We start from the raw sequence: 24,906 nt of genomic DNA on the forward strand, positions 1-24,906 counted from the left end.
TCCAGATCATAAAGTTATACGTGTATAGGTAGGACTTACTTAATGTCCTTTTGTGAGTTTGGACTTTTACAAGCGAATGTAAACGAAAGACATTACTCAAATGAACAAAGTTGAGGCATGCTTGTCTGAAGCAAGAACAGTACTGGTCGCTACGGCAACGAGCCTGCCTGCTCGAAAAAAGAGTGGGGGAGGAGGAGCAGACAGGCTGAGAAATGAGAGGAGAAAAACACAAGGAAATCTAGACGGCACTGGCCCTCTAGCCTACAGATAAGTCATCCAAAGGGCTTTGACTTCTCAAACGCCGCAGAAAGCTAACACTATGATTCACCCTCACTTAGATAACTAGCTAATTAAATTTAGGGGTCGCGAGATTCTGCGTTCTTCACACAGGAAAAATAGTCAAATCTTGACGTGTTTTCTAAAGTCAGATCTAAAAAGCTTCTTATTGTAATTTCTGCTCGGTGTCAGACATTTTGTGCTTCAGTTGCACTTCTCCATTCAAAATGCCCGTTCATGAATTCTATCACTGATAGTCAACGCTCTGACAGTGTAGCTACTTTCTCTGGTACTTTTCTCAGTGTAGCCAGCCTACTTTTCTCTGGTAAAATGAAAGATTAACTTTAAGCAAAACATTAGGAAATGTAGCTGGCTACATTCTTTCTATTATTAACATTTAGAAATATGATGGTCATGCATTGTTTTGTTTTTATACAAAAATGCCTTGCTTTGTCATTGTAAGCTCATATGGCTGCCTGCCAAATAGTGTTGCGCTTGTGTTGTCATCTGAAAGTTCATTTATTTTCAGACAAATGTGTGGCACTAATGTATTTTCTGTGAAGCAAAAAAACTCCCTGTCAATACCACAGCTGGACTCACCTGCTCCCGCTTTCTACGGTTGCACTATTTACAAACAAACAGGCTCAACTGTTCTGGGGAACTACTGTATGCTTCATAATGTGACAGGTGAAATAAAGAACGTATTGCACAAGTTGACTGCAGGTATTTGCCTAAAGTAGCTACAAAAATAAAAATGTAGCAAAAAACTTCAAATGATTTTAAATGGTATTGGAAAAACCATCCCCTGGCTATTTCCAAATACCCCAGTATACTGCCCAAGCCTACCATGCAGTATTGTTTATTATGCAGATTGACTCACTTATCAAAGTCCAGCTAATGCAATCAATGTTATTCATACACTATATGTGTCAAGGTTGCTGGCATCATGGATGTAATTGTAGTTCCTAGAGGTAGAATGAGCTCCAAGCCCTGACAAGGCACTTAAAACTGACCAAGTCACATTTTTCTGTTCCTCAAGTTGACAAAGCGTGCGTAGGTCTGCCTCAGCAGAAACTGGGTCACGCTCAGTTGGTTTCTCTATTGGCCCAAAAGGATATGTTTAGTCAGTGAGGTATGTTTAGCCTGTTAGTGACCCAATATCACCTGGGACTGTAAACCTGATCCCATTTAACCAGAATAGAGATCACTGAGGGTAGAAAGCCAGTTGTGTTCTTAAGAAGCTATCGGCAATGTCAGGCCGGCCATAGGTCACTGTGCTCCTAATTTTTAAAGAAGGGGTTAATTTAGCAGGAAATATGAAAAAAATCGGAACTATTAAGATTCTATTTTGTATGTTGATGTTTCTTAAGATCAGTGTGACATTATCTGAGGAAACAAACTCAAATCTTCTGCATGTTTGTTTTATCTGGAGTCTTAGTTAATTTAAGTAGGCATTGGACTTCGTAAAGTGCACTTTTCCCCTTAAACCCTCAAGGCCAGGAGGAGCGTTTGTAACTGTTGGTTAGTGTGTCAATATAATGCACTGGGCCTCTTAGAGAGCTTGTGAGCAATTTGGGGACAGGCGGCGCTGATGCAAATCCAGAAAAGCCAGTCGACCTACTGGTCACACGGGTCTGTTCTGCCCAATCTGTCACTCATGTTGTGGGAAACCAGGTCACTCTTTGTCTTTCGCCTGCAAGCACACAGGTCTAGATCATACAGCTCAGCTTAGCCAGTCAGTCCATTTAACACTGGCTGTCAAAGGGGCTTCTGGGGCAAATTAGGGACTAACCCCTGTGGAATTTGAACCTGCACAGTGACGGCCTGGCCAGAGCTAGAGAACTGGGGACTAGGAACTGACTGAGGGGGCCTCTTAAAATGGCTGCAGTCTTCTTATACAGTACAATGATTTGGTTCCTGTGATAACATAAAACACCAACGAGACAGTGTGAAGACTTTTTATTTATTTCAGAGCTCATGCAATACAAGCTGTATAACTGTCTTCCACACATTTGAAGTGAATGCAAGAATTACATTGACTTCATCTCAATGTACTCTGTTGCAAGCTGTGATGAATGATTTCACAATGATTCAATTTTTTTTTTTAACAGATTATCTAACAATGCTTTTTCTGTATTTAACAATGATGGTAGATTATGGACAGTACATTATGGTCCATTGGAACAGTGTACTCATGATTCTTTGGTTTATGCATTAGGGCTGGGAATTGCTAGGGACCTTACGATGTGCCGATACGATATGTATTGCGGTTCTCATGATTCTATATGTAATGCGATTTGATGTTCCAAACATTTAGCTCACTATGTCTGCTGCAGAGAGACGAGAGCATGAGAAAACAACTAGTTTTGATCTGTCAGGGAAATAAGTCCTGAAAATATGGTTGGCTCGCTGTTTTAAAAAGATGCTATAGGATGAAAAATACCAGGGTTTTGATGCAGGTACAGCCGACCAGAGCTAGTGTACACTACATACAGTGGCAAAAAAATAACAAATATTGATCTGTAACAATCAACAACAAAATCCCATTACTATTATGCATGAGAGCATTGCTTTGTAAACACGAGGCAGAGAAATTTCACAAATCGTTCAGAAAACATTTATTTGCTAATTGAGAAGTTAACACTTATATAAAAACATTTTAAAAACAAGACCAACATTTAAAGACGATAATCTGACAATGTTCAACTACAAAAAATGTACATCCAGTACAGTGTATCAAATAGTCTATCAATTGACGGCAATTGTTATATGAAAAATATAAAATTGCCTTGTATGAAGTATTCCTGAATAAATGTTAAGAACAAATGCGCTGTTATTTTCTGGAGAATGTGCTTACTTTACATTTGAGGGGTAACCCATGTCAAACATCAACATAGAGCTCAGTTCCTGCCATTTCTCTACAGAACACCAGCTGCAGTTCCACAAACCTGCAGTCCTGTCTGACTCTAGCTCTGGGCGGTGTATTAAAAGACTCTTGTAGGCAGATGTAAAGAAAGGCCTCACTGTTCTCTTAAAGTGCTGTGGCTATTCTCTGCACCAATCCTAATATTTTCATTACAAAATCTCGTCCATGGTTTTCATGGGAAGAGGTAATAACCATAGTCTATTGTGAACATGTGAGTATTAGTGAGTCAAACCACATTTTAAAAAATAAATAAGGCTTCTGCAAACATTTTAGTGGCGTTGGAGAGCTCCAAGAGCTACGAACGTACAGTTCTGCCTGGCAACCACCTGGTTGGTGTAATGGCAGTCCTTGGCCAGCTGAGACAACCTGAAGATGCTTACAGTTTTTCATGCTCACCTTGTGTCTGGGTTTACGATTGCACTGTGTGTTTGCATTTGTGGCAGAGCTTAGCGTAATGATGGCTCGGTATCATGGGCCCGCCAGGAAACTAAAACTCCTCAAAGTGGGGAGGCAGGAGCTCAGCCATTATTATGGACATAGTACAATCACTTAAAGTATTCATACTCCTTGACTTATTCCACATTGTTACAGCCTGAATTCAAAATGTATTACTTTTTTTCTCTTCGCCATCTACACAATATCCCACGATGACAAAAATGAAATTTATTTTTTATTTTTCCCTGTACCTTTTGGCAGTGATTACAGCTGTGAGCTTTTCTTGGTAAGTCTAAGCTTTCCACGTCTGGATTGTGCAACATTTGCCCATTTTTATTATTTTCAAAATTCTTCAAGCTTTTTCAAATTGGTTGTTGATCATTGCAAGACAACCATTTTCAGGTCTTGCCATTTGATTTTCAATTAGATATGTCAACTGTAACTCGGTCACATTCACCCTCTTCTTGGTAAGCAATTCCATTGTAGATTTGGCCTTGTTTTCGGTTATTGTCCTGCTGAAAGGTGAATTAATCTCCCAGTGTATGTTGGAAAGCAGACTGAACCAGGTTTTCCACTGATTTTGCCTGTTTGGCTTCATTCTGTTTCTTTTTTGTTGTTGTACTATCCAGTCCTTAACTATTACAAGCATACCCATAACATGATGCAGCCACTACTATGCTTGAAAATATGGAGATTGGTACTTTAATGTATTGGATTTACCACAAACAACACAACTATGTTTTATTCAGTACAGGCTTCCTTTTCACTTTGTCAATTTTGTTCGTATTGCTGTTGATCCATCCTCAGTTTTATCCTTTCACAGCCTTTAAACTAGTGGTTTTAAAGTCACCATTGGCCTCATGCTGAAAACCCAGAGCGGTTTCCTTCCACTCCGGCAACTGAGTTAGCAAGGATGCCTGTATCTTTGTAGTGACTGCGTGTATTGATACACCATCAAAAGTGTAATTAATAACTTCACCATGCTCAAAGGGATATTCAACATCTGCTTTTTTTTTTTTAACATTTTTGCCCATCTACCAATAGGTGCCCTTCTTTATGAGGCATTGGAAAACCTTGCTGGTCTTTGTGGTTTAATCTGTTTGATATTCAATGCTCGACTGAGGGACCTTAAAATTATTTGGATGTGTGGGGTACAGAGGTGAGTTAGTCATTTAAAAAATCATGTTAAACTCATTGTACACAGTGAGTCCATGCAACTTGTTAAGCACATTTTTACTCCTGAACTTATTTAGGCTTGTCATAACAAAGGGGTTGAATTCTTATTGACTCGACATTTCAGCTTTTCATTTTTAATTTGAAAATGTGAAACAATTCCACTGACAATATGGGGTATTGTGTGTAGGCTAGAAACACAATCTCAATTTGAAATCAGGCTGTAACACACAATGTGGAAAAAGACAAGGCGTGTGAATACCTGAGTAGAAATCTATTATGACAAATAACTAGTAGTTTACATTGTTATACTATAGTTAAGAGAATTGCGGGGAGGGGGTCGAGATCTTAAGTGTACACAAGTGTCTACAATAGCGTTAATGAGCTTATACAAGTTTCACTGTCACTTCACATCAAAAAATATTTGGAATGCTCAAACAAAATGTAACAAACCGGTTTTCCCCTCACTTCCTTTAAGCTATATAAGAAGGTCCACTTTGGTCATTGAGTGCGTTGTTAATGTTTTTTGCACAGTTTTCCATCTGTTTGCTATAGCTAGTACATTAGCACCAACGTTGGGTGAGAAATACAATAGTGGTGACACATTGAGAATATACACCTGAGTGTACAAAACATTAGGAATACCTGCCTAATATTGAGTTGCACCCCCTTTTGCCCTCAGAACAGCCTCAATCAGTTGGTGCATGGACTCTACAATGTGTCAAGTGTTCCACAGGGATGCTAGCCCATGTTGACTCCAGTGCTCCCCACAGTTGTCAAGTTGGCTGGCTGTCCTTTGGGTGGTGGACTATTCTTGATACACACGGGAAATTGTTGAGCGTGAAAAACCCAGCAGCGTTGCAGTTCTTGACACACTCAAACCGGTGCACCTGGCATCTACTACAATACCCCGTTCAAAGGAACTTAAATATTTTGTCTTGCCTATTCACCCTCCATGGCACACACACAATCCATGTCTATCTCATGGCTTAAAATCCTTCTTTAACCTGTCTTTGAAGTGGATTTAGGTATCACCAATAAGGATCGTAACGTTCACCTGGTCAGTCCGTCATAGAAAGAGCAGGTGTTCCTAATATTTTGTACACTCCATGTATAGATAAACATAAGTATTTGTGCTCCTTGAATAAATACATTTGCATAACCCTTATAACCGTGTATTAAAGAGAAATGAGCAAGAACCGATCATCTAAAGCATTAATTACTAAAGCTGAAATAACAAATGCTAACACAAATGATTTATAGCACCAATAAACTACTGAGAAACAAATGGCTTCAAAGTGGAAATGGGAATCCCACGGCTGATGCAGAGCTGTAATGAGATGCAAACAGCACTAGCACATACTTGAGCAGTACCCAGCTGTAACCGTAGTAACTGCAAGTGGCAATACCTGCAATTTTCCACATTTTAATTTAGCTTTTAAGCTGAATGCATGACAAGACTGCTACATTTTAAATATTGGAAGTAGGGAAGTGGTCTTTTTGTGACACTTATGACCTCATGATCTGGGTTGTTTGTCTGAGAGAGACTCCTTCTCTGTGTCTGCGGCCGCACTACCCTCCCTCAGCGAACGGTAAATGCTATCTACAATGACAAAGGACAGCACCTGCTAGGGTAAGGCGCAAAAGTAAATACATTAGTCCTGCCGGGGCTACAAGCATGTTTAGGTTGATGACTAGGGGGCTGGAGGAGAAGGGGGCATTTGTACTGCAGGCGGAGCTGTAAGCAGGGAAAGAGTCTCTTTAATGGGTTACACCGTGGTAGGAAGCAAGGAGGGAGAGTCGGGGAGGGCCTGAGTCTGCTGCTCTGGAGACCAGCAGAGGAAGAGGCGCCGCCCGAGGCTCTTAAAGGCAAACCTGAAGTACATTATGTGGCCCATAGCCACGAATGAGACGGAGAGGATGACGAGCAGGCCGAAGGCCTCTGGGTTGGGCGCCAGAATCACCATGATGAAATGCAGAAGGTCTAGGAGGTAGTTCATGGAGTTCTGGACGCCGTTGATCAGTCCCCTCTCCGACTCGATCACATTCTCTTGGATGAGCTGGGTCACGGTTAAGTCAAAGGACCATAGACCTGCAGAGGGGATGACGGCACAGCAGTCATTCAGAATGGCATTTTTACGGCCACATAAAAGCAATAGAAAAATAATCATATTGATTTAATAATCATTATCTACTATATTAGATATTATTGTCTACTATATTGGCATCAAAGGCTGGCAATGGTGACATTAACACCGACTGGAGCCGACTTCCCGCGAAGTGGTGGCTGCTGCCTTATACCAGTGGTTCCTAAGCTGGAGAGGTCTGATCTCAATTTTTTCATTTTTAAATAAATATTTCTAGCCAAAACAGAATAACCAAATGTGGGGTCTGTGGAAAAAGTTTAGAGGGTGCAATACAATGTCATATTAATCTACAATTTACCCTTAGAGGGATGGCCTGGGAGGCTCACAGGGATCCACAGTTACTCCATTTTCAACTCAGTACTTCCTGTATTTCCTTCCTAATTTTAAGCTTTAAAACTGCAAAACGTTCTTTCTACCCATGGCAAAATGTGTAGAGTTGCAGGAAATTAGACTAAAAATTGGCTACGAATGAGACGGAGAGGAAATTAGCTGCTAAATTGCACATTTTCTCCACTGGGAAGAGGGAGTCTTTCAACAACAACAAAAAACCCAGGGCCCGAGACTTGGTTAGTCTAGCCATGCATGCACTGCAGCAGTCATAGTAAAACTCTTTGTATGCTATTTTTATCGCAATCTAAAGTTGGGAGTTGTGTTCTGATTTTGAGGGGGTCCCTGATGAATTTGCTATCACAAAAGGGGTCCCCGCCTTCATAACGTTTGGGAACCCCTGCCTTATACAACAAAGTTCATGCGCTACGGAATGATGTGACGCATTGTTTTAGACTTCTGTGTAACTTAACATAGTAGCACTCATTAGGGCTTTTCCCAATGTGGACTTTCGAGTAACTCACCAATTCTAGCAGCAATGACCCCAGAAAACAGCAGGCTGACTGACATGTAGGACTGCAGAGGCGGCAGTTCCTCGGCGGGCGGCACGGTCGAACTATTAACCAGCAGACCCTGACCATCGATGGTTAGCACGCTAGTCGGGTAGGCGGCCTCCGGCAGGGCGCTGCTCTTCCCAGTCAGGTGGCTATAGATGTCCTGGAAAGGCGAGACACTGAGGTCAAAGGGGCTGCCCGGTGCGAAGACAGACGCCACGCACAGCATTAGGCAGGAGAGCTGCACCACACCCGAGATGAAGCCTGTGCGGATCAGGCCACAGCTTTTGCGAACCCAGGTAAAGGCCACCGTGCCACAGATGCCCGACACGGCTGAGGCGCCCATCAGCAGGCTGAGCACAGAGCCGTTGAGGCCCTGCATGTAGGCATAGCCTGTGGTAATGCAGTCAAAGCCCAGCACTGTCATGTAGAGGAAAGCCAGGGACATGCCAGCGAAGAAGATGGACTGGTTGTAGTAGGCCACCCAGCCATCGCGGATGGTGCGCAGGGGCTCCGCCATCTGGTAGCAGCAGCCAGTCTTCCTGGGAGAGTCGGCCTTGACGACAGTGGTCTCGTTCATGAGCTGGGAGCCCTCCACTGGGCCCTGGCCGTTCTCTAGCTCTGCAGACCACAGGAAGAAGAGCAGATGGACATGAGTTTTTGGGCCACACAACTGTACACAGATCAGGGCCCGTATCCACAGTGTCTCAGCAGGAGTGTTGACCTAGGATCTGTCCATTTGAATCTTAAGCAACCTGCATTCGCATTATTTAAAGTACAATAGAGCAGCATAGCTACTTTAATAGGTCAAAGCTGCGTACTGGAAAACCTTGGTAGAGCACGGGTGGAGTAGGCATTGTGCTGCTCATGAATTTCTTTCAGACCAATCCCTACTTCTCTCACTTAACTCTTTTTCCCATGGTGATTACACAATTTCTACAACATTTCCACATGCAAAAGGTATTTTAAAAAATGTAATTTGCGCTTAAAATGTCAAATCAAATGTGTCTCAATTTAGGGCTCAGTTTCCCAAAAGCATCTTAAGGCTAAGTTCATCATCAGAACCTTTGTAGGTGCATCGTTAAATCTCCGTTCGTTACTGAAATTGCACTTAAACACTTATTTACAGATGGCCTCTGACCACTCATTGAACAGCTAACTGGGTTGTTGGATGCTTTTCTTTTGCCCTTGTGTCACTTTATACACACAAGATTCTCAGCTAAACATAGATAAACACATGGATTCTATCTCTATGACCACAATAACTTCTGAACGAAGCTTACTACAGTACAAAGTTGCCAATGTCTTTGCAATTGTTATAAACCAGCAAAGGGTATAAAATAATCCGACTGCCTTAAAATTAATAGAGTAAGTAAGTAGAGTATAGGCCTATATATTTAAATCAATTTCATGTTCAATTGAGTTATATTTTGCTAATTGTAAGCCGTCTACTTTTTTTCTCAATTTCATGGATTTGCAGGCTTAACGTGCACAATGTGTCATTCATGTGCATAGCCTAAATATTCAGTGCATAGCCTAAGCATTGGAATAAGCCACCTAATTATTTGCAGCCATAGGTGATAATTTCTCTCTAGGAGCTGATCCGTTGTCAGTACCTAATGTTAAGGTACGATTTGAATGGAGAACGCTGATCTGAGAGCAGCACAGCCTTTCTTTCGATCCTACTAGGATGTTGACATGCTCTAACACTTATTGAAAGTTCTCCCTACGTGGTGTTTTGGGGAAACGCATGCAAGTTCTTTGGCCGTTTATAGAAACGATGGATTGTTATAACACTCTTAAGCTTAAGTTCCATCAATATTGGGAAACCAGGCCCTGGCTATTGTCTATTTGCATTTATGCAAAACACATGGATTCTCCCTTTTAAAAAGGGAGGGGGGTGAATATCGACAGCTGCTTTACATTATAAGCACATACCAATTCCTGTAAGTCACTCTCAAAGTACTGAATAAATTGGATGACTGAAGGAGAGCCTTCCAGACCCCCCTCCAGTTTTTTACTTGTTGATGGCTACTTCCCACAAAGGGAACCTACACCGACGTATTATTTTGGTGCGGTCTGCACTGGCCTTGATTTCATCGTCCACGGACAGGACTCCCTAAAAACACGGCGCTTCGATACAAGTTACTTTTAATAGCAGGTTAGGAGAGCATTTTTCGCTAACCCTTAACCTAATTATCCTAACCTACTGCTACGAAAACGTTGATCCACAGGTGGTAGCTCTAACCATTACACTATGAACCCTAGTCTTAACATATTGACATCGACAGACCATTTAAAAAATGGACAGTCGGGAATCGTTTGTTCCAAAATTATTTTGTTCATTCATTCAGTACTGATTGAAAGTTTATTTATCTTGCTTTGTAAAAAGACAGTTTAAAACAGTTGATTTGTTGAAAACACTCCATTTAACCTGTTATGGCTGCAATCCCCCTAAGGGGATAAGAGTCATCAACTACCGCTGAATAGCATAGCACTACATACAATGAATATAAATATTTATAGTAATATTTATGAAATCACAAGTGCAATATAGGAAAACACAACTTAGCCTTTTGTTAATCCACCTGTCGTGTCAGATTTTGAAATTATGCTTTACAGCGAAAGCAATCCAAGCGTTTGTAAGTTTATCGATCGCACGAAAAAACATTAAGTACACTTAGCATCAGGTAGCTCGGTCACGAAAATCATAAAAGCAATAAAATTAATCGTTTACCTTTGATCTTCGGATGTTTTCACTCACGAGACTCCCAGTTACACAACAAATGTTCCTTTTGTTCCATAAAGATGATTTTTATATCCAAAATAACGCGACAAACAAACGGAGGTATGTTCAGAAATCCGCAGAGAAGAGCAGTCACGACAACGCAGACGAAAATTCCAAATAGTTTCCATTATGTCCACAGAAACATGTCAAATGTTTTTTATAATCAATCCTCAGGTTGTTTTTAAAATATATAATCGATAATATATCAACCGCATATGTCTCACAGTAGGAGAGGGGAAAACAATGGCTATCCAAATTCTGTTGCGCAAGCAAAACTCATGTGACCACTTGACGTGATATCTGCCACACCACTAAGCATGGGGCACCACCAAGCAAGCGGCACCATGAAGACAAAGGAGCTCTCCAAACCGGTCAGGGACAACGTTGTGGAGAAGTACAGATCAGGGTTGGGTTATTAAAAAATATCTGAAACTTTGAACATCCCACAGGGCACCGTTAAATCCATTCTTAAAAAATTGAAAGAATATGACACCAGAACAAACCTGCCAAGAGAGGGCCACCCACCAAAACTCACAGACCAGGCAAGGAGGGCATTAATCAGAGAGGCAACAAAGAGACCAAAGATAACGCTGAAGGAGCGGTAAAACTCCCCAGCTGGGCTTAATGGAAGAGTGGCCAGAAAAAAATCCATTGCTTAAAGAAGGAAATAAGCAAACACGTTTGGTGTTCGCCGAAAGGCATGTGGGACTTTCTGGCCATCAAGGAAAACGCTATGTCTGGTGCAAACCCAACACCTCTCATCACCCCTAGAATACCATCCCCACAGTGAAGCATGGTGGTGGCAGCATCATGCTCTGGGGATGGTTTTCCATCGGCAGGGACTGGGAAACAGGCCAGAATTGAAGGAATGATGGATGGCGCTAAATACAGGGAAATTCTTGAGGGAAACCTGTTTTAGTCTTCCTGAGATTTGAGACTGGGACGGAGGTTCACCTTCCAGCAGGACAATGACCCGACGCATACTACTAAAGCAACACTTGAGTGGTTTAAAAACTTCTTATGACTGCAGGAGCAGTATTGAGTAGCTTGGATGAAAGGTGCCCAGAGTAAACTGCCTGCTCCTCAGTCCCAGTTGCTAAAATATGCATATTATTATTAGTATTGGATAGAAGACAATCTGCAGTTTCTAAAACTGTTTGAATGATGTCTGTGAGTATAACAGAACTCATATGGCAGTCAAAAACCTGAGAAGAAATCCAAACAGGAAGTGGGAAATCTAAGGTTGGTCGATTTTCAACCCAGCCCCTATTGAATACACCGTGGGATATTGGTTATATTGCACTTCCTAAGGCTGCTTTAGAAACTTGTTTGAGGATTCTACTGTGAAATGGGACCGAATAAGAGAGAAATGAGTCAGAGGTCTGCCAGCAGTCACGCGCTGGTCACGCGCATTTCACATGAGGTAGCTGCGTTCCTTTGCTTTTCTGAAGACAAAGGAGTTCTCCGGTTGGAATATTATTGAAGTTGTATGTTAAAAACATCCTAAAGATTGATTCCATATATCGTTTGACATGTTTCTACCGACAGTAACTGAACTTTTTGACATGTCGTCTTTAACTAGGGAACGCGCTTCATGACTTTGGATTTGTTTACCAAACGTGCTAACAAAAGTAGCTCTTTGGACATAATTAATGGACATTATCGAACAAATCAAACATTTAATGTGGAACTGACTTAACCTGTTAACCTATGACTTAATGGACAGAAATGAGCACGTGAGAGCAATTTAAATTATAAATGTCATCAAAACTGTTACCCCTACAAACATATTCAGTCCAGAAGGTGATGATCATGATCAAGTCTAATGATCACTTTATGGACACTAGTCTCGTTCTTATCTGATGCCTAGATAGATATTGAGCTAGGTCGGGGCAAGAATTTATTTATTTTTTCCTAATGCTAACGACCCTGTTATCTGCTATGTGATTCTCGGTAACGGCCGGACTGCTTATGATGAGGTGGGGGTTGTTTTGTATTGCCAAGTTGATTTGCAAAGTTTCATAGACATTGGTGTCACATTGGCTTAGATATGATCGTAGGGAGATTTTAATTTAATATTGAGCTTTAATCAAGACTAATTCATTGTGATCTATAAGGCAAAACTGATCCTAGCTCAGCACTCCTACACTGAGACACTTTGTTGATACGGGCCCAGATCTCAGCATTTAGTCTTTCTTTCAAAAACAGATTTCTATTTGGTTTACATTTTTTTGTTACAATATTTCACAAGAACACTGATGTTAAGACATGATATCTATCAGTGATGTTCATTGATGTTTCAGAGAACTGGAGGGCTAGAACATACCTTTTGGGGAGTTCAGTCGTTTCAGTTCCTGGTAGTCTTCTTTCTTGACAGCCTTCATGGCCAGTGCTGGAGTTTTCTGGTAGACTTTCCACAGCAGACAGTACTCCAAGCACATAGAGCACAGGTTCCAGCCGGCGATGAAGCCGCAGCCAATAAAGTTGGAGCAGAAAGCCATGATCTGGCCCACCAACATAGGCGCCAGGATGTTTGTTAGCTGGTCGATGATCCGTACTGTGGCATTCATGTCTATTGAAGAAGCGCAGAATTATTTTATTGTCCATTATCCACAGGAAAAGCAAATTCATATGACAGGGATTTTTATAGATTTCCTGAAGGTCAATTTACTTCAATGGTGCAGATAAGCAAACTGTAGCACATAGCTCTGGTTATTTGTGAACTGTGGGTCTTTATGGCTTGTGAAAACATTCCTTTGAGATTAGATGTTCGGAAGTGTTGCATTTTTACTGTGTTAATTTGTTTGATAGCGTTTGTAAACCAAGGGGAAACTGGGGAAGTTATAAAATAACAATTAGTTTTTTTGCTTTGGTTGGGTTCAAAGTCACGCCACTGCAAGGAGATAAATGCCCGGTCACGAGGCCAATCGATTGGTGATGGTTTCCCAAGGAGACTGACCTGCCAGCTTGCTGCTGTCCTGTCCAGCCACAACGACCACCCAGTCTCTCTGGATGGTAATGGACATGGCAGTACTGGCCAAGTTAGCAATGTTGGCTATGGAGATGACCAAGATATAGCAGCATGTCTGAAAACCATGAAAACAAAAACATTATTGATCGCTTAGGTAAAAATCAAAACATACAAGTTAACTTTATAAATATACTGTTGAAAAATCAAAACATGAACAAAGTTTCCAGTGTGATATTTTTGGCCTCAACATGTGATCTTACTTTCTTTTTTTTCTTTTTAAAAATGTGTTCATCTTTATTTTAACAGGGTGTCATGGAGACCAAGTCTCTTTCAAATGAGCCCTGCACAATACAAAACACACACTTGAATACAAAATATGATAATTAAAAAAAAAAATATATATATATATATATATATATATATATATATATATATATATATATATATATATATAATCTTCACTTAGAACATCCCCCACTATTGCTCTAAAGTCCCTAAAGGGCATTCAAGCCTCCCTTGCAACATATTCCACATCTGTGGAGCATAAAAACTACTGTACCTAAATCAGAAGCCACCTTTGGACCCTCTAGCACTATGCAATCCTGTGCTCTTGTCAAGGTCAAAACAATAAAATGCAGTACGAGTGTCAGATACATCGAAAGTTTCTACAGGAGCACTTTGCAAATAAACAGAAAGGGAATGCTGCTCTCTTACATACAAAGGCCCAACCCACCTTTTGATAACTCCAAGGGTACAATGGAAAACAGCATCTAGAGGTTAAAGTGTGGAAGCTGCTGCGTGCATGTAGATTATATCCCCGTAATCTAAAACAGACATACAGTAAATGGCCTAGACAACTTCCTTTCTATTATCAAAAGACTACACCTGCTCTATTTCTCTTTTTTTATTTAACATTTTTATTTAACTAGGCAAGTCAGTTTTAAGAACAAATTCTTATTTACAATGACGGCCTACACCGGCCAAACCCGGACAACGCTGAGCCAATTGTGCGCCGCCCTGTGGGACTCCCAATCACGGCAGGATGTGATACAGCATGGATTCGAACTAGAGGTCGACCAATTTAATTGGGGCCGATTTCAAGTTTTCATAACAATCGGAAATCGGTGTATTTGGGCGTCGATTTTGCCTATTTATTTTTTACACCTTTATTTAATCTTTATTTAACTAGGCAAGTCAGTTAAGAACACATTCTTATTTTCAATGACTGCCTAGGAACGGTGGGTCAACTGCCTGTTCAGGGGCAGAACGACAGATTTTGACCTTGTCAGCTCGGGGGATCCAATCTTGCAGATAACTAGTCCAACGCTCTAACCACCTGCCTCACGAGGAGCCTGCCTGTTACGCGAATGCATTAAGCCAAGGTAAGTTGCTAACTAGCATTAATCTTATCTTATAAAAAACAATCAATCAACAACTGTCGTTGCTCCAATTGTGTACTTAACCATAAACATCAATGCCTTTCTTAAAATCAATACACAAGTATATATTTTAAACCTGCATATTTAGCTAAAATAAATCCAGGTTAGCAGGCAATATTAACCGGGTGAAATTGTCACTTCTCTTGCATTCATTGCACACAGAGTCAGGGTATATGCAACAGTTTGGGCCGCCTGGCTCTTTGCGAACTAATTTGCCAGAATTTTACGTAATTATGACATAACATTGAAGGGTGTGCAATGTAACAGAAATATTTAGACTCATGGATGCCACCCGTTAGATAAAATAAAGAACGGAATAAATGTTTTGTTTTCGAGGTAATAGTTTCCGGATTTGACCTAAGGCCCGTATTTCTGTGTGTTTATTATAGTTAAGTCTATGATTTGATAGAGCAGTCTGACTGAGGGGTGGTAGGCAGCAGCAGGCTCATAATAGTCAAAGGTATATGGTTTAGAGAGAAATAGTTGACGCGTTATAATTCCTGTAATAACTTGCGGCTGAACTTGAAAGAGGTTCCTTCGTTATTTTACCGTTCATGTCTTGAATGTCTTGATCTACTTCAGATAAGGTCTGTGTTTCGTGCTTAAACCGCCTCGGCGTTTTGATACCCGTGTAGATCTCACTAGGATATGGTAACGTTTGTCAAAATATTTTCATAAATCCACTCTACAAAATGTTTTATCTTCGCTTATATTTAGCCAATATTGATCAGTTACCTTGTCCTATGGATATCTACAGTTATAACATTGGCAAGGTGGTGTAAGCCTACACGAAACACAGACCTTATTTTAAGTTAAGATAAAAATATCCTATGGAATAAATGAATGAAGGAAACGCTTTTCAGATTTTGCTAGAAGGTGTCATGGGAATTATGACTCGCACTTTGGTAGTCAATTCTTACCATGTCCATTATTAAAATAGGATTTCCTGCATATAGAAATTACAGTTTTTGATTTCAACATTCATCACAGGTAACTTACTCTATTTTTATTCAAACAGTTGAGAGTATTTGTCTCCTAAGCAGACTCTTCAGTATCATTGTCACTTCAGAGCTGTGTGTGTGTTTTACAGATTTTTACAGAAAAGCAGAGCACCAGTGTGGGACTATTACATGGAATTGGCACCAGGGAAAGCAAGGTGTCTTATTTGTGATAAAGATGTAAGCATGGGGTCAGCAACGGCTAAATAAAAAAATACCACCAACCTGTGGAATCACCTTAAGAACACCCATCCAAAAGCCCATATGTATTATATTAAATTAAAATAATAATCGGTCAACCCCTATAGCTAGCACTTACACAACAACAACGAGAAAAACTACTATTGTTCAGGTTAGCATATTATCAGCCAGTGTAAGAGTGAAACAAACAGGCCTGCTGTTTTTTGTTGTGTATATTATGGTTGCAGCTGTTCTGGCCAGAGGAATACAGATGGATTGGCTCAACTGGTTAGGCAGCATTTCTAGACTTCACATGACAGCCCTAGAAGAACCCGCTGACTACACAGTCATGAACAAGACACTCAATCTCCTGTTTCTCCCCCATCTCCAGAAACACACATACCAGAGAACTTACAGCAACCCCCTCTCTCAAAAACCAAGGGCCCCTTCACAAAAACACGATTTGTCCAACAATGCACCACGTGAGAGACACTTTCATGATCCTGATAGTGTAGCAGCCAGCAGATTGTAAAATTCGCTATTGCAACAGTCTTATTTTATTAACAAAAAACAAGGCACAGCATTTCTTCCTAGGGACAAAGTCTTGCTGGACAATGTAAATTAAATCTGCTCATTTGGACCCGATCTACACATTCAACCAAAAGAACGAGCCCCTTCAAGAAGCCAAACATGTTTCCTGGCAAATCGTTGTGTAATCTTAAGAATCAAACAATTTTCTCTTGATCGCAACTCAGGCAAGACATGGCTTTCTGTTTCAAATGCGAGGTTATTGAGTGAACTCGAGGTCTGAGTGTAAAATACTGATGTAGCTCATTTCAAAGGCATAGTGAAGAAAGCTTTCAGACATTATTCAATGTGTAGCCTAGGCTACTGTCCAGAGGCTGAACTGATGTGTAAAGGTTGTTTTAAATTACAGATCATATTAGACAAAGGTCACGTTGTACTTATCAAATGGGTAAATGCTTCTGCTGCAAATAACCATTCAATTCTAAGTTTAAAATGACAGTATGAGAGAGTTGAGGCAATGGAATCTTACCAGAACCCATCCATTATATAACTCAGAGAGCTGTTCTTTGAACTGGAAAACCACCATCAAGAGGATCCCACACAGTATGACGGCACAGTTCTGGACAACCAGTGAAGTCTGGGCCACTATCAAATTAGAGGACAAGCATTAGAGATGTAGAGTTGGTCATAAACAATTGATTTCTGAAGAAATCACCAAGACGCATCAAGTTATTTTAATGGTCTCGAATAGAGAATTATTCCAATTTCCATCTAAATCAACACATTCCCCAAAAGTTTTAATCCAAAACAAAATTAACCATGTACTAACGTTTTGGGACTGTATATTGCTTATTCATGTTCTGTGTATTCAGTTCTGTTCAGAAACACTGACTGTAGAGTAGGCCTACTTATGGCTACATACCTTTGAGTCTGGGGTTTTTATCCACCCAGTCACCGATAATGGCTCCGAGCAGCAGGACTGACCCTGCCACCACCAGTCCGTACACAGCCGTGAGCAGGAGGCTATTGCCATACAGCCCCACCAGAAATACAGCTACAGCGAAATTCCACATACGATCTCCCTACAAATACATGCATGTTACATTGTTGTTTCAACCAGCAACCTGGTTTCATAGCTTAGACGTAACATAGAAAATGTAAATCTGGCACACTAAAGTTATTATATGTTACGTTTGGTATGGTTCCATCAGACAGATGGTTACTTAAGGCCCCCCAAAAAGTTGGATGGGTGGGTGTATAATGTGAACGTTTAGCAACCCAAAGGTTGTGAGTTAGAATCTCATCACAGGCAACTTTTCAACTACGTACTACTTTTTTGTTACTTTGTAACTACTTACCATGTTAGCTAACCCTAACACTTTTAGATAACCCTTCCCTTAACCCTTTAACCTAACTCCTAAACTTAACTCTAACCTTAACCCCTAGCCTAGCTAACGTTAGCCATCTATCTAGAATTCGTAACATATCATACGTTTTCCAAATTCATACCGTATAGTATGTTTGGCAAATTTGTAACATTGTACATTTTTCTAATCCGTAACATATAATACGAATTGTAATTTGCAACATATCATATGAAAGGGGTGCTGGACCGCCACAAATTAATACACACCATACGAAACGTAACATATTATACTAAATGGAGTGTCTTGGATTTATGTACAGAATAACAAGAAATGCTCTGAGACCAGGTTGCAACCAGCTGTTAAAATATACTGTAGGGCTACAGTATATGGATAATGCTTGCAGAAACATTATCCTAGCCTACTATCGAGCCTATATAAAGCTTTCCTATATAAATTAATAATGGTCTACTGTCAAGGACTGTACACAAAAGAAACATGACCTTAATAATGCAATTACCTGATTTAGAAATACCATGACATAATAAATATTGAATAGACCATCGCACATTATAAGGAAACATCCATGTGTTTACTGATGTGGCATTGGACTTAATCAATGTGTTTTTCCGTGTTTTTTTTCAAGCAAAATGTACCCAAAGAGATGGGAAATGGCCTATATACATATTCCCTACGTGTGTACCTAGTCTAAAACATAAATAAGCTATAAGATTTTGTCAAATGACCCTCCACCTATGATGAGTAATTAGGGTGATAGCCTACCTAAACATTATTTTAAATGAATGGTTTACAATGGTTGTGACATTTTGTATTGGCTACTTTTGATTCACTTACCCATGTGGAGAGGGCATGTCCAAGGTAAATAAGGAACTTTGCCGATGTGAAGAAGGATTGGACAGATTCTGCAAGGGAAATTATGTTTGAGATTCTTTGTTGATAACGGAACAACTGTGGTCAATAGATCGGCAGTTATCAATACTTAATCAAATATTCAATTTGAATGAGTCCTTTTAAAAGCACTGAAAATATCAAATTGACCTACCACAATAACGTTTCTTAGGTCCCGCGTTATCCATTGCAATTTTTTTTCTCAAAATAATTTAGTCAATATTTATTTCCCTTTGTACAGGCTTTCGATGCAGGCGATACTCGGTTCATTGAATTTTCGATAAACGCACTCCAAAGCTCCCCTTTCTCCTTTCCAAACTTAGCTATCACTGTAGCTGAAGTTGGAAAGATATATATTTTCCGAAAAGCCTTGTTAGTTCAAATGCAAAACAATAAAATCTCCTGGACGGCTCCAGCAGCCTTCTCTCGTCTTTTCTGCACTACCAACAGTGTTTTTGTCCCCGCCGTCCCCTGTCAATATATCTACAGCAGAGATATTACAGAAAGGTGGAGATATGAATACCATTTGGCAATGAATGGACCCCAGCAGACTGCCGACCAATCGTGTTCACGTTGTCATGTTGCGTCACATGGTTGCTAAACTAATCGTCACACAATTCCTTCTCGAAGTCGGGGTATGAGTCGAGAAACGTGCCTATTTTCCGCGGAAGTACGCATTGTCACGATTCCAAAGGTATACAATATTACAGATACCAAGTAACGTATCTAACGTCTTGGAAAATACTTGTAATGTTGTCATTCTTGTTGACGAAATTCATGCAAATGTTAGATTTTTTTGAGATAGCGTCCAGAATGCATCGCGCATTGCCAACGTACACTATAGGCGGTAATACGATTCCAATGGAGTTTACCATCTCCTCAAAAGTATCTCTGCATACGGTGAGCAGCCAGAAGCACACGGCACAGTCCAGTCGACGACTCGAGCACAGCGTGATGATGCATATATAAATAATCAATGTAAATGCATTCAAAACAAAGGCCTTGTGGCCAATTATTGATACATTGTTGCAAAAGATCTGACAGGTTCCATGATTTAGGTGGTTGTTACAACAATATTAATTATATAATTAAGCAATAAGGCCAGAGGAGGTTTGGTATATGGCCAATATACCACGGGTAAGGGCTGTTCATAACACGCAACTCGGAGTGCCTGGACAAAGCCCGTAGCCGTGGTATATCGGCCATATATCACAACCCCCCGAGGAGCCTTAATGCTATTATAAACTGGTTACCAATGTAATTAGAGCAGTACAACTAAATATGTTGTCATACCCGGTGGTATACGGTCTGATATTACCATGGGTTTCAGCCAATAAGAATTCAGGGCTCAAACCACCCAGCTTATAATAACTGCATATATTGGGTGAGGGATAAAGAAATATATAGTTGCAGATAGTTAGATACAACACATATATAGTGACTGTTTTTTATTGCTTTTATGTATCCCAGGACTCACTCGAAAACAGTGGCAAGTGTTATAGATGTGGACTACCCCAGATAAATAAATGCACAGTAGCCTATCTATTTGCTTACCTGTCAGGAAGAAAAGTGAAAAATACATATAAAAACACTAAGATAATAAATGATGGATAATCCATTGCTTGTGGCATAACAAACACAAATTATCATGTTGTGTCGTATATGCAAGCAGGCTATATGGAGGGAAATGCTTGAAGCAGCACTGCTTGTTTATTTTCTGTGCATGTGTGCATAAAGTTGGTCAGTCTATTTGGGTCTAAAACCTACAAATGTATATGCGCAAGGAAGGGGGATAGGAGATAATAATATTACTGTCTCTGTTACATAATCTAATATCAGTCATTAAACCAGCTTCCCCTATCAGTTGGCTATATCGCAGGGGTCGTATTTTCAAAACGCAGATCATCAAAAAATCTGCGTTTTTAAACCATTTCACCTGTGTTTTATATAGAATGTCAACAGTATTATTATTTTTTGCTTAACTAGAGTGATCAGGGGCATGCAACTATAGTTTTCCTTCACAGAAAATACATTAGTGCAACATATTCGGAAGAAAATAGCTTCATTTTCATCAGCTGACAACAGAAGTGCAACACAAGTAAATTCTTAGAGTGAAAAAGCAAGGCCTTTTTTGCAAATAACTATGAATGGTCCAACATATGTTTATGATTAGAAAGAATGGTGCCAGCTACATTTCCTAGTGTTTTGCTTGAAGTTAACCTTGCATTTTACCAGAGGCTGGCTACACTGAGAAAAGTACCAGAGAAAAGTAGCTACACATCAGTCAGAGCACTGTCTGTTGATAGAATGCCTGTTCATGAATGTTCATCCAAAGTGGAGAAGTGCAACTGAAGCACAAAATTAGTCTGATGCCGAGCAGAAATTACATTAAGAAGCATTATACAGCGCATTCGGGAAGTATTCAGACCCCTTCACTTTTTCCACATTTTGTTTAGTTACAGCCTTATTATAAAATGTATTAAATTAATTGTTTTCCTCATCAATCTACACACAATACCCCATAATGACAAAGCGAAAACAGGATTTTTAGAAAAAATAACAAATAACTTATTTACATAAGTATTCAGACCCTTTGCTATGAGACTCAAAATTGAGCTCGGGTGCATTATTTTTCCATTGGTCATCCTTGAGATGTTTCTACAACTTGATTGGAGTCCACATGTGGTAAATTAAATTAATTGGACATGATTTGGAAAGGCACAAAGTCCCATAGTTGACAGTGCATGTCAGAGAAAAAACCAAGCCATGAGGTCGAATGAATTGTCAGTAGAGGTCCAAGACAGGATTGTGTCGAGGTGCAGATCTGGAGAAGGGTAGAAAAGAATTCTGCCTCATTGAAGGTCCCCAAGAACACAATGGCCTCTAACATTCTTAAATGGAAGAAGTTTGGAACCACCATGACTCTAGAGCTCCTAGAGCTTGCCGCCCGGCCAAACTGAGCAATTGGGGAAGAAGGGCCTTTGTCAGGGAGGTGACCAAGAGCCTAATGGTCACTCTGACAGAGCTCTAGAGTTCCTCTGTGGAAATGGGACAACCTTCCAGAAGGACAACCATCTCTGCAGCACTCCACCTTTATGGTAGTGGCCAGACGGAAGCCACTCCTCAGTAAAAGGCACATGACAGCCCGCTTGGAGTCTCCCTTTTGGCAACTAAAGGAATCTCAGACCATAAGAAGCAAGATTCTCTGGTCTGATGAAACCAAGATTTAACTCTTTGGTATGAATGAAAAGCGTCACGTCTGGAGGAAACCTGGCACCATCCCTAAGGTGAAGCATGGTGGTGGCAGCATTATGTTGTGGGGATGTTTTTCAGCGGCAGGGACTGGGAGACTAGTCAGGATCGAGGGAAAGATGAACAGAGCAACGTACAGAAATATCCTTGATGGAAACCTATCTCCAGGACCTCAGACTGGGGCAAAGGTTCACCTTCCAACAGGACAACAAACTTAAACACACAGCCAAGACATCTTAGGAGTGGTTTCGGGACAAGTCTCTGAATGTCCTTGAGTGGCCCAGCCAGAGCCTGTACTTGAACCTGATCGAACATCTCTGGAGAGACCTGAAAATAGCTGTGCACCGACAATCCCCATCTCACCTGACAGAGTTTGAGAAGATCTGCAGAGAAGAATGGGAGAAACTCCCCAAATACAGGTGTGCCAAGCTTGCAGTGTCATACCCAAGAAGACTTGAGGCTGCAATCGCTACCAAATGTGCTTCAACAAAGTACAGAGTAAAGGGTCTGAATACTTATTGAAATGTGCTATTTCAGTATTATTATAATTTTTTGCAAAAATGCCTAACACCCAGTTTTTGTTTTGTCATTATGGGGTATTACGTGTACATTGATGAGGGGGAAAAAACAATTTAATCAATTTTAGGATAAGGCTGTAATGTAGCAACATGTGGAAATTGTCAAGGGGTCTGAATACTTTCCGAATGCACTGTAGATCTGTGTTTACAAAACTCAGCAAGATACTGTATTTCTTATGCATTTCACCATTTGTTCTGCTGAAAAATGCCCTGAGTGGCCTAAACAGAACCCACATTAACACCAATAACACTATCACGTTTTGTTCAGGCAACCTCAGTCACAAATGGATGATTATAGTCAAGATTACATATTCTGTGGGGTTATTCTGCAGTCTGTGGTCAAACAAATTAGATTTTCAAGATTTCATGGAAACTGCAATCGTGATAAGCACTAACCAATCACAGTGTAGAGTTCAGAAATACGCAGACCTGTTGCACCACTCACTTCTGATTTATGATCGTTTTCCTACTTAGAAAATAAGTCATCTCAAAACGGTTTATCTCCATCTAAAACTGAATACCATTATAATCTGATTGAACAGTTGTAACAGGCATACTGTAAAATGATGTACTACTACAGTAATTACTGCATGATTGGGTGGACTGCTTCGGCATTCAACAACGCATCACGTGTAATTTGCCAAACCTTTTGTCAAGACAGCAACAACAGAGTTGGCAAAAGCAGAAACATTGTTTCTGTCAAGCCATTGTGTAATGTCACTGAGATACAATGTCCAAAAATGTGGAATAATTCTTGGTCATATTGTTGTTTTGGTGTGACAATGCATCACCACAAACATATTTGGAACAAAGGCCGCTGATATGTCGTCAATGAAATACGGGTAACTGCCAAAATAATGGAAACACTTGAGTAAAGGAGGGATACCTGCTTTCAATACACTTTGTATCTCCACACAGGTGTAGTTCCTGATTTAATTATGCAATTAACATCCAATCATGCTTAAGATCACGTATAAAATGCTGGGCAGGCCATTATTTTGGCTACCGTGGCTATGCCCCCATAGGATGGCAATGCCCCCATCCACAGGGCACGAGTGACCGGAATGGTTTGATGAGCATGACAACGATGTAAACCATATGCCATTGCCGTCTGTCAGCTGGGGCCTCCATTTATAACCGTTGCGTGAATTTTGCAATAAATATCTGCGTGCGCCATTTCTGAAAAGACTGCATGCACAAAAATATGAATATTTATACACTTGGCACACGCCATATATACACATTTCTCATTATAAATCAGACCTGTTGTAAAACGGTGCGCACGTGATAACAATGCTTTTATTTACTCTATGCTTTGGAAATATTGGAATTATGCCAAGACAGTGTCTAAAGGAAATATAAATGGTGAACTTGATCAAATGTCTTTGGAGTTGTTGGCAGAATGTTTTCTCTTGCAGTGACATTTGCTGCATTTAACCGTTTCTGAAAGACAAAAACATTTGCAAATTGTTGTGGATCTGTAATCCGATCGTTTGAATTCAATACAAAAAAAATAATAGCCTATATAATAACCCCAAGTAAATTACAGATGCACGTGGTCATTTGTTGTACGGCTACTTCGGGAACATGTACTCATCATGGCCAGAAAAGGCAAGGGATTTGCTGACTGAGGTTGAAGTGCAGACTATCAGCTTTAATTTGATGTCATTTTCATCCATATCGAGTGAACCGTTTAGAAATTATAACATTTTTTGTACATAGTCCCCACATTTTAGGGGACCAAAAGTAATGGGACAAATTCATTTACGTGAATCGTGAATAATGAGAGCGAGAGAGTTAGAGGCATAAATATCATACCACCCCCCCAAAAAAATGCTAATCTTCATTATTCACGATTCAATCCGTTATCATGGTGTAGTATCTACATGAATGTAGAAGTGTTTAGAGACATATTCTACACTTATTCACAATAAAAGCTACTCCAATAATAATCTGCTCTGAGTAGATTGTGAAGCACGAAGCAGAATGATTGAAGACTTTTTGACAAGTCATCCTTTGTGCATGTTCTTACTAGGGGTGTACATTTAGATGTAAATGAGA

General features: G+C 40.3%; 1 protein-coding gene across 6 annotated transcripts; it reads right to left on the bottom strand.

Moving 5' to 3' along the window:
• Positions 1–2,879: 2,879 nt before the first annotated feature.
• On the bottom strand, positions 2,880–19,914 carry slc40a1 (solute carrier family 40 member 1). 6 transcript variants are annotated; one of them, XR_016490565.1, is made up of 10 exons: positions 19,170–19,487; positions 18,962–19,029; positions 17,665–17,824; positions 17,272–17,387; positions 14,331–14,421; positions 13,586–13,712; positions 12,953–13,198; positions 7,809–8,459; positions 4,867–6,902; positions 2,880–4,827 (listed from the first exon to the last, which is right to left on the bottom strand). XR_016490565.1 is itself a non-coding variant. In XM_090215711.1 (9 exons), exons 6-9 carry the CDS (start codon positions 13,650–13,652, stop codon positions 6,580–6,582), a joined length of 1,287 nt encoding a protein of 428 aa, XP_090071837.1. In that variant the 5' UTR covers positions 13,653–13,712; positions 14,331–14,421; positions 17,272–17,387; positions 17,665–17,824; positions 18,962–19,029; positions 19,170–19,487; the 3' UTR covers positions 2,880–6,579. The 6 variants fall into 6 exon arrangements, 3 of the variants coding, with proteins under 3 accessions (XP_090071837.1, XP_021434884.3, XP_090071838.1); XR_016490564.1 differs by lacking the exon at positions 14,331–14,421 and having other exon boundaries at positions 19,170–19,914; XM_090215711.1 differs by having other exon boundaries at positions 2,880–6,902.
• Between the last annotated feature and the right edge of the window lie 4,992 nt (positions 19,915–24,906).

Source organism: Oncorhynchus mykiss, chromosome 22, assembly GCF_057628025.1.
Source record: "Oncorhynchus mykiss isolate SJ-2025 chromosome 22, ASM5762802v1, whole genome shotgun sequence".
Classification (NCBI taxonomy): Eukaryota; Metazoa; Chordata; class Actinopteri; order Salmoniformes; family Salmonidae; genus Oncorhynchus; species Oncorhynchus mykiss.